This window comes from Rousettus aegyptiacus, unplaced genomic scaffold (genome assembly GCF_014176215.1).
Source record: "Rousettus aegyptiacus isolate mRouAeg1 unplaced genomic scaffold, mRouAeg1.p scaffold_m13_p_5, whole genome shotgun sequence".
Classification (NCBI taxonomy): Eukaryota; Metazoa; Chordata; class Mammalia; order Chiroptera; family Pteropodidae; genus Rousettus; species Rousettus aegyptiacus.
The window spans coordinates 54544938-54561012 of record NW_023416308.1 but is presented as its reverse complement, the minus strand read 5'-3'; the positions used below and the strand labels follow the sequence as shown (position 1 = coordinate 54561012).

The 16075-nt window shown below is 33.4% G+C and overlaps 1 protein-coding gene across 2 annotated transcripts in view; it reads right to left on the bottom strand.

Annotated features, from left to right (window-relative positions):
- Positions 1-1125: 1125 nt before the first annotated feature.
- Positions 1126-16075, bottom strand: part of DCUN1D5 (defective in cullin neddylation 1 domain containing 5) — a 29979-nt gene continuing 15029 nt past the window's right edge. Inside the window, exons 4-7 of one of the 2 annotated variants that reach the window (XM_036221727.1) lie at positions 4354-4462; positions 4158-4262; positions 2701-2803; positions 1126-1467 (exon numbers count right to left, since the gene is read on the bottom strand). In XM_036221727.1, coding sequence (XP_036077620.1) covers positions 1412-1467; positions 2701-2803; positions 4158-4262; positions 4354-4462 — 373 coding nt within the window. In that variant the 3' untranslated portion in view covers positions 1126-1411. The remainder of the gene's footprint in view (positions 1468-2700; positions 2804-4157; positions 4263-4353; positions 4463-16075) is intronic. The other variant, XM_036221726.1, reaches the window with a different exon arrangement.

The window sequence follows — 16075 nt, the reverse complement described above, 5'->3', positions numbered from 1 at the left end:
TAAAAATCTTTAAAATGTTATTCTCCCTTTCAATACTGAAAATCGCTCATTAAATAAACTCACCAACAAAAATAAACCTTTATCTTAAATCCCAATAGAAATGTCCTTATTATGAAAAAATACTCCATTTACTTCTCTCCACTAACAATGAAACTAGGAATGTTATTGAGGCTGTGACTAGACTTTGAATGTGAACAAAATTTTCATATCACTGGAATATTGGATGGTTTGAAAAAGAATGTACAATCAGCTGTGCTGCTAGTCTAAAAAAATGCCTTTTATGCAACTAGAAAAGGCTGTCCTTTTCTCAAGATACTTTATTGCCAACAGTAATTAGCAATACTGTGATTGTACTATTGTAAATGGCAGCCATGAGTTGTGCACAGTTATGCCAAGGGTTCTCTCATGATTCCTTATTCTGTCTTTTCATATATATGTATATCTTAACTAAATCCACATCAACAGACCTAAGGTTAAGACCAAAAAAAAAAAAAAAAAAAAAAAAAAAAAGGACTCAACAAAATTCCCTAAATCACAAATAATAGTTAAAGGGATCATATATATGCTACTAATAACAACAAAAATGATGATGATACATCTTCAATACTGGTCTTAATTCTCATAAGGCTGTTTGATTTGTCTGATTTGGCTGTTAATATATGAACCTTGCTTTCAAATATAGATGGAACTTTTTAATTGACAGAATACAGGAAACTTAAAATTCACATCAAGAATATACATGCAATGCTGATTTACGCTTATTAACAATATTAGTTAATGGTTAAAAAACAAAATAACTGGACATCATCTTTCCAATCCTAAACTTTTCAGATAAAGTATGTGCGTAAGATCTTGACAACTTTCACAGAAAACCAGAGCTGAAAGTTGGAGTGCTTCCAATATCCAAAAATGTATTAGTTGCATTAGAAAATCATTATCCCAGAAGCCAATAAATATTATTCCTAACTGTGCAAAGATGAATACAATAAACTATACGATCAGTGATGACATTAATATTAAGATTGCTTAAAATCTTTAAAATTTCACATATTCATGGCGAATAGAACCTCTAAAATTCAAGAATTAAAATTTACAAAAATAAATACCACTCTGACACTCAAGGGACATCTTCACTTTAAGGCCTTTGTCACAAATCTGAATCTTTATTGTTCTGAAATAAATGTTATAAACATAAAACAAAAATTTCAATATTCAGTCTCAGAAGAGGTGTGGCTCAAGGCCCATCACATGTAACAAGAAAACTTCCTTTAAAAAAAAAGGAAAAAAAAGTACTATGAGAAGTCTTTCATATGAAAAAAAATGCTCCCTTTGGATTGTTTTCCCCCTCATCTCATTAGCTTGTATACATGTAGGAATCAAAAGGTTTGCATTTTCTTCACAATAGTTCTTGCTATGATGTTTGACGGACCTTTTGCCATTCAACGAATTCATCAAGAAGAACAGGCCCTAGAAATAAACAATTTTTGTTAGAATTCAATGAACTAAATCTCTTCAAGTATAAAACAAATTCCCACAAGCTCTGTGATGATGACAGGGAACTGATCCTTCCCTTTCTAAGGTGTTTTGCTTCCAGCCTCCCTCATCTACTTAATGGTGCTTCCATAGCCTTTTCTTTTTTGACATAATGGACTTTGTAGAATGGGTATTTGTAGTAACTTCCTTCTCAAGGTTTAAGTGTTTCATGAACTCTCTAATAACTAAATATTAACTTCTTTCTTTTGCTAACTGCCCACAGCATTTGCCATTTAATTATTAAACAATCTGAAAAGTGTTAAATTTAGTATTTCTATGTTACCTCACCAAGAAGTATGTAAGCTTGTTGAAGGGGCAGCCATATTAGAGACTTATATACTGTTCCAGTAACAGGACCTAGTATAAATGTGAACACAAAGGAAGTGCCTAATAAATACCTGACCAAAGAACAATTCTAAAAGGATATTTTTATCATGAAGGGGTTCCAAACTCATTTACCTACAAAAGCCATGTAAGCAATTTAAATGAGCTCAGTTTACTTTTTCTAAATGCAGAAAAATTCATTGCTACAAAGAAATATGCTTGCCCTTTTTCTTAAAATGCACAATCCTCTGGTAGTCTCAATTTTTCTCTTGCTTTTGATAAACTACAAGAAAAACTGTAAATGAGCACAAGAATAAATGGCAACTGAAAAGCAACCTTGTTGTTGGCATGTTATGGACCAGCAAACTAGAAAGCAAGTCTAGCATAATCCACTGCTTGGCTCCAGCCACCAATTCCTATGAAAGAATATAGGTACGCTTTTGCCAGACTTTAGAAAAAGCTTTTTCTATCACAGCTGATATTTTGCTTCCTATTTTTTAAAATCACGACTACGCTTTTCTTCCAGGAAAATGCCAGGAAAGGCAGAAATAATGCAGAACTTTAGCATTTAGGTACAGAAATCATAATTTAAATTAAGTTTTATAATGCTGTTACAGAGAAATTTAAAACATTTCATTCACCAACAAAGATTTCATAATATTGCTCAATCTAAGCTTTTTGTCTACCTTTTACACCTGCCTTCCCCACACTTCCCACATGGTTAAATAATAAGTTACTGTTAGGAAATTTAAATCCTTTATGATAATGCTACACAAATGTGTATTCTCATTTAATAGTTGAAAATTTTTTTATTTTCACAGGAAAACATTATATTATACTTACAAGCACCATCTTCATCGTAGTTACTAAGATCGGCATGGACGGTTCTGCTGAATTCTAGTACATTGTACCACTGATCTTTGTTCATAACACGATACTTTGATTGCTACAGAAAATGATATAAGTATTTGTCTTACAGAGCAAATATTATTCATTAGGGCTCAACTTCAACAAATATAGTTATAACATATATTGTAATTTGGTCTTTCCTAAAACATTTATTCCTCCTTAAATTATTTGTGTTTCTAAAGGAATCCTCAGGGGCAATTAAACATTAACATCGCCAATTTATTTTTCTTTTATTTTTACTTCAGTTATGAAGAATAACAAGAGCATCAAGGGTACTAAGTAAGGGTAAACTCAATGAATTTTTATCTATGTATATTTGTTTAACCATCGATGAGATCAAGACATACATTTCCTACTTATAGTAAGTTCCCTTGTGCTGCTTCCCAGTAATTCATTTCTTTGGATGAGATTTACTATTTAGCTACATTCTGAAGTTGGCATCTTTAAAGACAGTGGAAGAATATAGGCATAGGTTCAAATTCCACTTCTGCTACTTAACTGTGTGATCTTAGAAAAGTTACTTAATTTCTACTTTATTAGGTTTAAAGATTTAAGTGTGCACAAAACTCATTCACATAAGACCTTTTCATACCATTGTCTCTTATTACAAGCTTTAAACAAAACTACTCTGGGGAACTTGCTATGATAAACAATCAAGTTTATGAGACAGTATTTTTCAAAGAAGCAGCACAAAAAAATGGTGAGTACTATGCTGAAATACCAAAAATTCAAAAGGCACAAAATTAGATAGAAAACCAAACGGAAAAAAAAAAGTATCTTCTTACAATAAAATAGATGCTATAATAAGCCTTCTAAAAGAATGCTTTCTTCATAAGTTCAGCATACGATTTTAGTAATCAGTACATTTAAGTACACCATGATAGCCACTCTGCTATTTGTAGACATAAAATATTAAAATTTTATTCAAATTCTTTAGATTGAACTTAAGCGAAAAGTTTTTTTATTACAATTGGTTCCTATGTGGATTTCAACCTAAGATCCTGTGTAAACAGGAAAAAACTGATTAGAAGCTTGAGCTTTGTGCATTAGCATCAATTCTGTCCTGCCAAAAGCCCAAGAAACTTATTTCATATAAAGACTGTGCTAAAATATATTTCTTGAAGGTTTCTTTTTTAATGCGTGAGATGCAAGGGATGAAATTAGAATGGTTTATGTACAGAATATATTAACGAACATGAACTTGTGTCTAAAAATGACAGCAGATATATACATAGTTTAACAGAAATTTTCGACTCAAGCAGATATTGTTTAAAATGCAGTATTAAAAATCTATGTTTTTCCTTGATTAAAGGTATATTTTCAATCAGATTAAGTTTTAAAATAGTATTTTCAAAATTAAAAAACACACACACACACACACACATACATACCTCTAGGTATTGGTAAAATACTGAAAACAGTGGCCATGTCCTCCCAAGCAGAAGAGCTAACATAGATTTAGCAGTATCAATATCAAGACTTCTCTGATCTTTATCCTAAAATATAAGTAAAAAAAAAATTTTTCTAAGTATGGCCTCAAGATTTTAAAAAAATATCAAAATTAAAAAACATGGAAATTCTACCTACCCTTGCAAAATCAAAGGCATATCTGTAGATATTCTTAAACGAAGAAATATCATTCAACTGTGAGCGCAAAAAGTCAAATTTGTTCTGTAATTTTTCTGTGCAGTCACACCTTAAATTTAAAAAATCAAGCATTATATAATCAAGAAAATTAAAATCTTTGGGGGTTAGAAGAAATGCATTAAGAAAAAACAGAGCATTTACAAGTTTATTTTGGTTTAAAATTCTGATTCAAAATTTAGTATAACAAGCAAACTTGTTGCCTTGTATCTACCAATGCAATAAAAAAAAAGGAAAATGAAAACCTAAAAATCAATGAATGTTCACTCCAGACTTAAAAAGAAAACTCAATGAAAAAGCTCTAATAAAACCACAAATGTCTTTTTAAAAAAAGATATAATAAAATATGCTTTTTACCACATATAAAATTAAAAAATGATAGAACAAATGAAATTAATCAGGTCTCTGTCATATATTTCATCAGAAAGTTCTTAGGCACCAGCTTGGTGAGAGATTATCCATGAATGGTTTTAAAAGTTCAAGATATAACACTGAGGAAATTAATACATTACATTAGTGTTTCAGTCATAAATTCAGCATCCTACATTTTTAGTGAACAAAAAAATCAAGATAAATCAGTAGTAGCACCTGACTTTGAATAAGGTACATATGCAAAAGAATGCAAAAAAGTTATACATGTTATTTCCAAAGACAGGGTACTAAATATACAAGTTAAACAGAATAAAAGTCAAAAATCTTTACTGACTTTTACTCTCACTGGATTGATATATTCTACTATTTAGCCAGAAAAAAAGGCAGACGGAGCCTTTCACAATTGGGACCGATTTCCAGTTTACATCTCCTGCTAGGTCCCAATATCCTTACTATGCTCTAGTTATACGTCACTTACCATTCCCAAATGCTTTAGTACATATTATTTTCCTCTACTTGAAATGCTGTTCTAACATTTTCACTAATTACTCGTCAAAACCTCACATTTTGCCATCTCTGAGAGACTCTTTATAATCAAATTAGTTGCGCTATCAGTTTCATTAAAACTGAATTTTAGTACTCATCATGTAGTACAGACACACAGCATTCTTAGTTTTAAATGAAACTTTCACTATTCTAAATTAATGATGTGATAGTTTTATTTACAATTTTATTAAGAGGTACATATTTTGAATCAATTTCTAGTGTTGCTTAAATATTGCATTCTCAGAATACGCCAAATTTTGTCCTGTTACCTGTTCAGACAGACGATGCTAAATTTTTTTTATGTTCCCAAATGAGACTGACTCATAAATTTCATTCTTTCACATTCTCCTTGCTAGTTTTGATCACAAGCTTATTAACACAAGCCACAGAAAAGTAAAATGAATATTATTACCCTTTTCTGAAAAAGCTTACTAAACATTGGAAATAGCTTTTGCCCAAATTTAGCTGAAAAACCACCAGGGCCTTTTCATTGAGAGAGCAAAACACTTTTACTTATTAGATCAGCATTTTTAATGGTTATAGGGCCATTAAGAGTTTCCATTTCTTTTTGAATCAGTTTTAGTCATTTATATACTTTTATGATAACTTGTTTACTGCACAAATTTTATCTAAATATGTTGATTAAAATTATTTAAAACATTTTCTAATGTGCATTATAATATATTTTTGCCTTTTTGATTTTTTTGATCATCTTGATAGAATTTCTTAATTCTCTCAATTTTAGCTTTGCTTTGTATTTTACTAATGTCCAGATACCTTTTTATCTTATGTCTTTTTTGGGGGGGTTGATCTTTTTTCTAACTTCTTAAATTAGACAGTTCATTTGGTTTCAGGCTTTTTTCTCTTTTAAAGCTATCAGTTTCCCCTCTGTGTATAAATTTACCTTTAGCCATAGTTTTGATAAGCATTATTGGTTTAATTATTCGCCTGTAAATGATGCCTTGACTAGTGATTCCAGAGGAGTGGTAGAGATAAAAAGCCTTACTAGAATAGGTTCAAGAAAGAATGAGAAGAGAGGAATTGGAAAAAATATAGGCAAATGCTTTCAAAGAGTTGGTTTGGTTCTTAAAGGGGGCAGAGAAAAGAACTAACTTGAGTGCAATGAGGGAGGCAGGAGGTTTTCTTTTGTTAAAATAGATAAAAGAAATAATATTTTTCATTATCTCTCCTGCTAATTAAACCAAAAGTCCTAGATGTTATATATTTAAAAAGCAAAAGAAGACTCTGAGGAACAATACACTAGTGAGTTCCCTGGGTTTTCTTTCTGCCTCATCTATCCTAGACTTGAAGCTAAAGGAGTCAGCAAACTGGGGGCAGACAAAACAAACAAACAATAAAAGTCTGCTTCACCTCTAGCCAAAAGCAAGCAGCCTAGCAAAATGAAAAACTTTTAAGGAAAAAAACTCTTCTTCAGTCTAACACTGCAGAAAAACTGTGGCTCGAGCCTCACCAGTGCTAGCAAAGACTGAACAGGGTCTTGAATGGTCCACCCTCACCAGTACATAAGGAGGCCTCCCTCTCAACTCCTGCAGTGTCAGTGGAAACCACATGGGGAATATGAACTTCTAAACCACCAGGTACTAAGAAGTAGCCAATTCTCTTCTGCCCTGGGGTAGTGTCAAAGGAGAACTTGTAAAGAGTCAGGGCTTTCACCAACACTGCAAGAACAAGGCCACCACCCTTGTAGTTTCAGTGGAGACTTTGTGGGGAACAAGAAGGTATCAGTGGAGGCCTAGTGAAAACCTGGAACTCTTGTGTCTGCCAACAGTAAGGAGGGCATCCCTCCACAAATGTCAACAAAGGAAAAGTAGGGAACTTCAATTTCTACCTGCATCTGGAAGTCATAAGGCAGTGGCCCTCACTTCTACAGAAGTGATTAGAGGAAGTTCACTAAAACAGAAGGGTTAAATAAGATCCAGAGTTTCATAACATAATACTCAAAATTTCCCGGTTTCAATTAAAAAAAAAAATCACCTGTCATACCAAAAAACAAGACCTCAAAGATAATGCAAAATGACAATCAATGGATGCAACCACTGAAGTGACAGAGATGCTTAGAACTATTTGACACAGATTTTAAAGCAGCTATTGTAAAATTGCTTCAGTAACCAATTGTGAGCACAATAAAACACATGAAAAGATAGAAAGTCTCAGCAAAGAAATAGAAAGTTTAAGGAAAGAAATATAACATAAAAAAAGAACCCAATGAAAAATTCTGAATTGTTAAATCCAGGGCAACTTAAGTCCTAATGTATCAATAATGTAAGTAGTCTAAATGTTCTAGTAAGAAGACAGAGATGGACAGAGTGTATCTAAAAAAAAAAAAAAAACAAAAAAACATTGTTACAAGAAAACAAATTTTAACTACGTAAGGTGATGGATACTAACTATTTTATTGTGGTAATCATTTTGCCATATATACAAATACTTAATCATTGCTGTGTATACCTAAAACTAATATAATATGTTAATAAGTTTTAAATAAGCCAATAAATAGGAAAAAGAAAAAATTTACAAATCAGTATCCCTCATGAATCCTTAACAAAATATTAGCAAATGTAATTCAGCAGAATATAAAAATAATTATACACCATGACAAAGTGGGATTTGTTTCAGGTACGCAAGACCAATTTAATATTCAAAGCCCAATGTAATCACAGTATTAGTTAACAAGCTAAAAAAAGAAACTATATAATTACATGATTTAATGCAAAAAAAGCATTTAAAATAAACATCCATTCATGTTAAAACTCACAGAAAAACAGAAATAGAAGAGAATTCTCTTAAATTGATAAAGAGCATCTACAAACAACCTATAGCTAACATACTTAATGGTGAAAGACTGAACGTTTTCCCTGTAAGATAGGAAGCTGGAAAGGATAGCCACTCTCACCACACTTATTCAACATAGTGGTAGAAATTCCAGCCAATCTAATAAATACGTCAAGAAAAGAAAATAAAGACATACAGACCAAAAAAGAAATAAAACTGTCCCTATATCCCTATTTTATGTCTTAATCATATGATATGATTGTCTATGCAGGAAACCTATGGAATACACACCAAAAAAAACTTAGAAAAAGTAGAGTTCAGCAAGATCAGGGGATACAAGACAAACGAAAATCAATTATACTTCTATATAATGATAATAAACATGTGGATGCTAAAATAAAAAATACACTACTACTTACAATGGCTCAAAATACAAATAAAATATTTAGATATAATTCTAAGAAAACATGTATAAGACCTACATTCTCTAAACTACACAAGACTGATGAAAGAAGTCAAACACCTGAAAAAAACTGGAGACATATCTATCTTCCATGTACTGAAAGACTCAAATAGAAAAGACATCAATTCTCGAATTCATATGCAGTTTAACTAAAATCTCAGAAAGATTTTTTTTGTAGATGTTGAGACAATTATTCTAAAATTCTTGTGAAAGCAAAGGAACTAGAACAACTAAAACAATTCTGAAAAAAGAGAAATTAGTCTACTTGATTTCGAGACTTAGTATATTTAAGAAAATATAATGGGGCAAAGACAGTCTCATCAATAGTGTTGAGAAAGCTGGACAGATACATGCAAAAAATTGAAACTGAGCCACTCACCATATACCATATACAAAATTAAAATAGATTAAATATTTGAATATAAGAACTGAAAAACCATAAAATGAGAAGAAAACATAGTCAGTAAACTCTTTGACATCATTCTTAGCACTATTTTTTTGAGAAGTCTCTCCGAGGAAAAGCAACGAAAACAAAAATAAGAAATGAGAATACACTTAACTAAAAAATTTTTGCAAAAAAAGAAAACCATCAACAAAACAAAAAGACAACCTACTGAATGAGAGAAGATATGCATAATGATATATCAGATAAGAGGTCCATATCCAAAATATACAAAGAACTCACACAACTCAACACCAAAAAAAAAAAAATTCCAACTAAAAATGTTAAGAGTACCTAAATACATTTTTCCAAAGAAGGCATACAGAAAGCCAACAGACATGAAAATATGCTCAACATCACAAATTATCGAATAAATGCAAATCAAAACAACAATGAGATATCACTTCATATCTGCAGAATGGCCATTATCAAAACGTCAAGAGGGGGAAAAAACAGCATAGATGATAGAGTCACTGTTTATCCCTCTGGTGACCAAATTCAAGTTGTGACAAAAACAAGGAGCAAGCAGCAAGGGAAAATTGCCTGGGATCTAGATGAACAAGCCATACAACTAGGGAGAAATCCAAAAAAATACCCTGCAACAGTAGAGGGTAGGACTAGGCAGGGATGCAGGGCTATCTAGTCTCCAGAAGCTGAGTGAGACAAAGGCTGCAGCAGCAGCCGCAGCAAACACCTCTTAAAGGGGTTACATCCCTCAATGGATTTTCGCGAAGACAGACCTGCTTGCTCTGAGCACCAAGCTGATTAGACTGTGCACAGGGAGCACCAGGGACTTACAGAGACATTATCAGAGTGAGGGCCGAGGGGAGACTTGCTCTGTACAGAAATGCTGGCAGTGCCCATTGTTTCCTGTTGAGCCCTCCCCTCTTCCAGTGTGCGAACACAAAGCCGCTGTAGCCAGGAAGTCATCAAACTGGATAACAGAGGTTGCTCTACCCAGAGGATTCCCTGAAACCCCGTTTCCCCCAACTCGTGGTCTCACCAAGCCACATCCAGGTATATCCTCAGTGAGTCAGGTGCTCCCTGCTGAGTAGCACCTAGACTCACACTAGAAGCAGCTGGCCTCAGTTTCTGGTGTGGCCTTATGAGGCAACTGTATGCACAGCATCTGTGGATTGCTTGCTGAATCATAACAAATGGCCCCAGAGAGCTATAGGCTTGGGCTATATTTGGCCTGCAGCTGAACTGTGCCACTGGACACCTATTTCACAAATCCACACTAATAAGACATGGAGACTGAGGAGCTTTGCTTAGTACACAGAAACAGACATGGAAAGGCAACCAAAATGGGAAGATAAAGAAGCAGACACCATATGAGAGAACAGAACAGAGATTCAGATATAATGGAGTCAAAGAATCTAATATAGATGCAGAGTTCAAAACACTGATTATAAAGATGCTTAATGAACTTTTGGGAAGTGTAGAAAGATCCAGTGAGAACTTCAACAAAGAGATAAAAAACATAAAAACAGAAATGGAAATTATAAAAGGGAACCAGTCTGAAACGAAGAACACATTAACTGAGATGAGAAGTATATTAAATGGAATAAAGAAAGGAATAAAGAAAATGATGATGGAAAACTTCCCTAACCTGGTAAAAAAAAATGGAAATAAAACCCCAGGAAGCTCAGAGAATTCCAAAAATCAGGGCCCCAAAGAGGCCCATACCAAGACACATCATAATTAAAACACCAAAGGTTCAATACAAAGAAGGAATATTAAAAGCAGCCAGAGAAAAGCAGATAGTTACCTACAAAGAAACACCCATAAGACTGGCAGCCGATTTCTCAAAAGAAACTATGTAGGACAGAAGGGCTTGGCACAAAACATTCGACGTGACGAAGACCTAGGATCTACAACCAAGGATACGTCATCCAGCAAAGCTATCATTTAGAGTTGAAGGACAGATAAAGAGCTTCCCAAACAAAAATAAACTAAAGCCAGTATTACAGGAAATGCTGGAGGGACCTCTTTAAGAAGAAAAAACATGTATCAAAAACAGGAATAAAGAATAGTAACTACTACATTCCTACCAATAAGTACCTTAAATGGAAAAGAATTAAGTGCTCCAACTAAAAGATAGAGTGGATGAATGGAAAGGAAAAAGGAAAACAAGACCCCCACATGTTGTCTATAAGAGACTCACTTCAGATTAAAAGACACATACAGACTAAAAAGATATTGGAAAAAGATATTGCTTTGATAGACCTAGAAAGTATTTAAGTCAGAGAACGATCAACACTATATGATTTCACTTATATGCGGAATCTAGAGAATAAAAAGAACCACCTAAACAAAACAGACTCACAAATATAGTGGACAATTTGATGGACAAAGGGGAGGGCTGGGAGAATGGGGTGAAGGGCTAAAGAAGTACAAATTAGTAGTTGATGGATGGTTACGGGGAGGGCAGCATGGCACAGGGAATGCAATTAGCATTAATATGTTGGCTAGGTGGAGGGTCAGAGGAGGGAGGGAGCAACTGAGGGGATCGTTTTATGAACTATATAGATGTCTAACCAACATACTGTATCCTTGAAACTAATTAAAATAAATAAATTTTTAAAAAGTCAACAAATAACAAGTATAGATACTAGAGAATCCTTGTACACTGTTGGTGGGGTTGTAAACTAGTGCAACCACTACAGAAAACAGTATGAAGATTCTTCAAAATATTAAAAATAGAGCTACCATATGACCCAGCAATTCCATTTCTGGGTAATTATCCAAAGAAAATGAAAACATTAATTTGTTGAAAAGATACATGCAACCCTATGTTCACTGCAGCATTATTTATAATAGCCAAATTATGGAAGCAACCTACGTGTCCATCAGTAGATGAATAAAGAAGTAGTACATTTATACCATAGATAAATACCCATAAAATAATAAAATCTTGCTATTTGCTACAACATGGATAGACCTAGAGGGTATTATACTAAATGAAATAAGTCAGGCAGAGAAAGATAAATGCTGTATGAGTTCACTTATATGTAGAACCTAAAAAAACAAATGAACAAATAAAACAGAAACAGACTCATGGATACAGAGAACTGATGGTTGCCAGAGAGGAAGAGGGGTGGGGTATGGGTGAAAAAGGTGAAGGAGAATAAGAGGTCCAAATAAGTCACAGGGATATAATGTGTATAGGAAAAATACATACATACACAGCATAGAGAATATAATCAATAATATGGTAATATTATGATACCAGAGCAAGTGGTCATCCACAGGCAAAGAAATAAACCAAAACCTAAGTCTTACACCTTTTTAAAAAATTAACTCAAAATGTATCTCTAATTTAAATGTAAAAAGTAAAATATAAGCCTCTTAAAAAAAAACATAAAAAATGCTCAGACTCTAAAGGCTAGGCAGAGAAATCTTAGATTTGACACCAAAAACAAAATCTATAAAAGAAAAAACTGATAAATTGGACTTCACCAAAATTAAGAAGTGTGTTCTGCAAAAGTCCTGGTAAGAGGATGAAAACACAAGTTAGAGTGGAAGAAATCATTTGCAAATCACATATTTGATGAAGGACTTATATCTAGAATATTAAGAAAACTTTCTAAACTCAACAGTAAAAAAATATTATAATAAATGTCTCTTAGCCTCTCTTATTCTTCTCAGATATTGTAGGTCACCCATTCCTACTTTCTCTACATCAATTGCCTCTGTTGCTCACTCATTGACTTTTAAATCGTTTATACTTTTCACTTTTAGAAATTTATTTGATTTGGTCAGGAGATGATTTCTCTACTTTAAATACATCGGATGAGTTATTTTATACTAACATTGTTATAATTAGGGTTTGATTCTGAAGTTTTAAGATTTCCAAACACGGTTACTGATTTTCGATTGTTAAGTAATGATCACTGAACCTCTTTCTGTAGAAATTGAGGCTTCCGTTTAAAATGCATCCTTGTACAGAACTGCTTCCACTACATACCCAGGAGTACTATCTACCTGGTACAATTCTAAAATACATTTTTAGCTTGCATCATATAAATAAATCTGCATGACAAAAGCTTTTGAATAGGAATTCTCACAGGTAGAAGCCCTTTACTTCCAATTGTACGCAGAACAAAGCGAAAGCAATCAATTCCCGCATCTATTCAGTAGGTTTGGCATCGATGACCTAATGCGGGAATTTTTTATGAGTCTAACCTTACTCTGGACATGCAATTTCTCTCATGTTCCCAACATGCATGACAGGTTAATAGCCAGATCCTGAGTAGGTGTAGGAGGTATCCTCGGGGTAAATGCCAGCTCCACAGATCCTTATGAAATCATCTTTTGTCATTTCTGGCCTCTGATTATTTCCCTTAATTTATAGTCAAATTCAGGTATACTTTTTAAAAGATGTTTTTATATTTTTTCCAAAATTTAAGTGTTTCGCATGAGAAATTATCTCTGCACCTTTAGTCTGCCATAGTGCCAGAAATGGAAATCAAAATTTGGATAAGTTAACTTTAGGGCCTAATTCCTTATACATGAATGAGCATGTTTCATGCAGAAACCAAAAAAAAAAAAAAAAAAAAATTATTCTTTTTATTACAAATTTATTACTTATATTTCAGTAAGTGTTTTTTACTAGGGCAAAAATTCTTCATTAAGGGGAAAATAATGCTTTAATTAAAGCTGAGAATGCTGTTAACTTCTACCAGAATATGCAAATAAAAACCCACATTCTCAGATTATATGCTATTCTGTTTGAAAATTTGGATATGAAGTTTTCAAGAACTCCAGAGTTATTAGTTGAGAATGTTCAGAGGGTATTACATTATCAACAACTATTTACTTGCACTTCTTTCCCTGTCGTGATCTACCTTGAGTAGGGGGTCTCATTTTCTTTGTAGCTTCTTAAAGCTACATCTTTGTAGCTTCTTAAAGCAGTACTTTTCACACATACACATTTTTTTAGTAATGTGACTCACATTTTCACATAAAATCTCATGCAGAATTTAAGACTTGAAATTCGGGAGGGGAAAAAAGATAAAGGATGCCTCTTTACATTTAGAAGTCCTTCCTCTCATTACCACAAGAGTTTGAAAATTATTATCAAAGCACAACACAGGACCTGGCATAAAGAAACATTCAAAAAGTATTTGTTAAATAAAAACATGAATACCAAAAATAAACTACAAAGTAGATGATATAATTGATTATAAAACATTTCAAAATTCCTATCTGGGGAAAAGTGGGAAATCCTTGTATTTCAAACAAAATGGTAAAGGGCATAAAAAGTGACTGACAAGAATCCAAGACAGGAGATAAGAATCCAAGAAATTACAATCTTTTCCAAATATTTTAGATTCCACAGGTATACAAGAAAACAAAATTACTTAGGATGTGCTCTCATAAGCTTAAGACAGAGATAAAGTGAAGAACAAAATTTCAAGTCAAAGAAACTGGTTAAAATTCTAATTTCCCCACTTGCAGCCATGTGGCTCTAAGGAAGTTACTTGACCTTTTTCAGCCTGTTTCCTCATTTTAAAAGGACATTAACACTAACAGACAACCTGTGAGATTAAATGAGCATACGTGTGTTACATGCTTAGCAGTTCTTAGCTTAATATGCTCTTTATGAGGCAACTGGCTTTAAAAAATCACCTACACACTGGTGGCTCTCTCCAAATAATTTCGTATCATTCCTAATGGTCTAGCCGAAGCTTGAGAAGAGAGTCTAATATAACTGCCAATATTTTCTACTTGGAGGAGACTAAAAAATAAGAGCATTAACTTCCACATTTGTTATCGACATCATAAAATCTGTGAACAGACCTACTGGAAAACCACTGAACATACCCAGTCGCTAACACAATTCTTATATTTAATTTTTCCCCAAAACAAACTCAGAAGAATTAATAATGTCAATACCTCATAACTTGGAAAGTTTAGAAAGACTGTTTCCCCTGAACTAAACAGAAACGTATACTTAACTATTATGTCATGGAAAGCAAGTGATTGTTTTTGAACAAAAACCACACAGATTTTAGGGAAGAGTGGCACAATATGTTATCACTCTCCAAGGCTGCTGTGGTTAGAATAAGTGGAAATGGGTTTAAATTTCAACATTAGAACTCGGAAATCCATTTCCTGAGTACAGGTATCCCCAGTTTTTGAAAGTTCGCATTACACCACTTCACTTTTATGAAAGACCCACATAGTACTGTTTTCAATAACCAAAAGAAACCCAAGGATTTTAGCTTTTAAGAACCAGCCACCATTTGTTTTGCAGTAATCCTTTATAGAGGCAGTGTGCACCTCAAGCAGCAAGAGCAGCACTGCCAAGTGCCTTCCCCAGGAACGACACTCTGCATCTCAGCATTAAGTTGCCATCTCTTTGAACTGCATATGTGACATCTGTGCTTTATCTCAACTAATTTTGTGCACCTGCTAGTAAAATGTGTACTAAGGTATAAAAAAGCCTAAGAGAGCTCATAAAGATGTTAATGCTTAGGGTAAAACTGGATATAAGTAAATGTATTTGGTATGACTTGGTAAGTTATTTTTTAGGACTAGGAATGCTAGAAAATTTTTCCATATAAATTAATAGTAACTGGTTCTTCACTTTGCACCATCTTGGCTTACAAAAGGTTTCATAGAAATGCACTACTTTTAGATAGCAAGGTAAACCTAATAAGGGAGGCTTTCAAATTTCTTCTTCATTAAAGATCTTTAAATTGAGAAGAAATTCTCTCCATGGTATTAGACCTAAGTGAGGTTCTCTTTCTTAATCAGTAAATCTCAATAAGTATGCTCTAGCACAGTGACGTTTCACAGGAAAACATTTATTCACAAAGTTCTGGATTTACGATGTTTTCTGAAATCAGGTCTATCAACCAGAATACGGTCCACCTCTGGGGCTACCTGGAAATGTGGAGGGGAGCACTTTGAAATTGTCATGATGACCCTGGGGGAGAGCAAAAGGGAAGGATACTAATAGCAATTAGTAGTTAGGCCCCAAATGCTCAATGAACGATAGTCATACACTACACATACCATGGCATCCTATATATCCGACT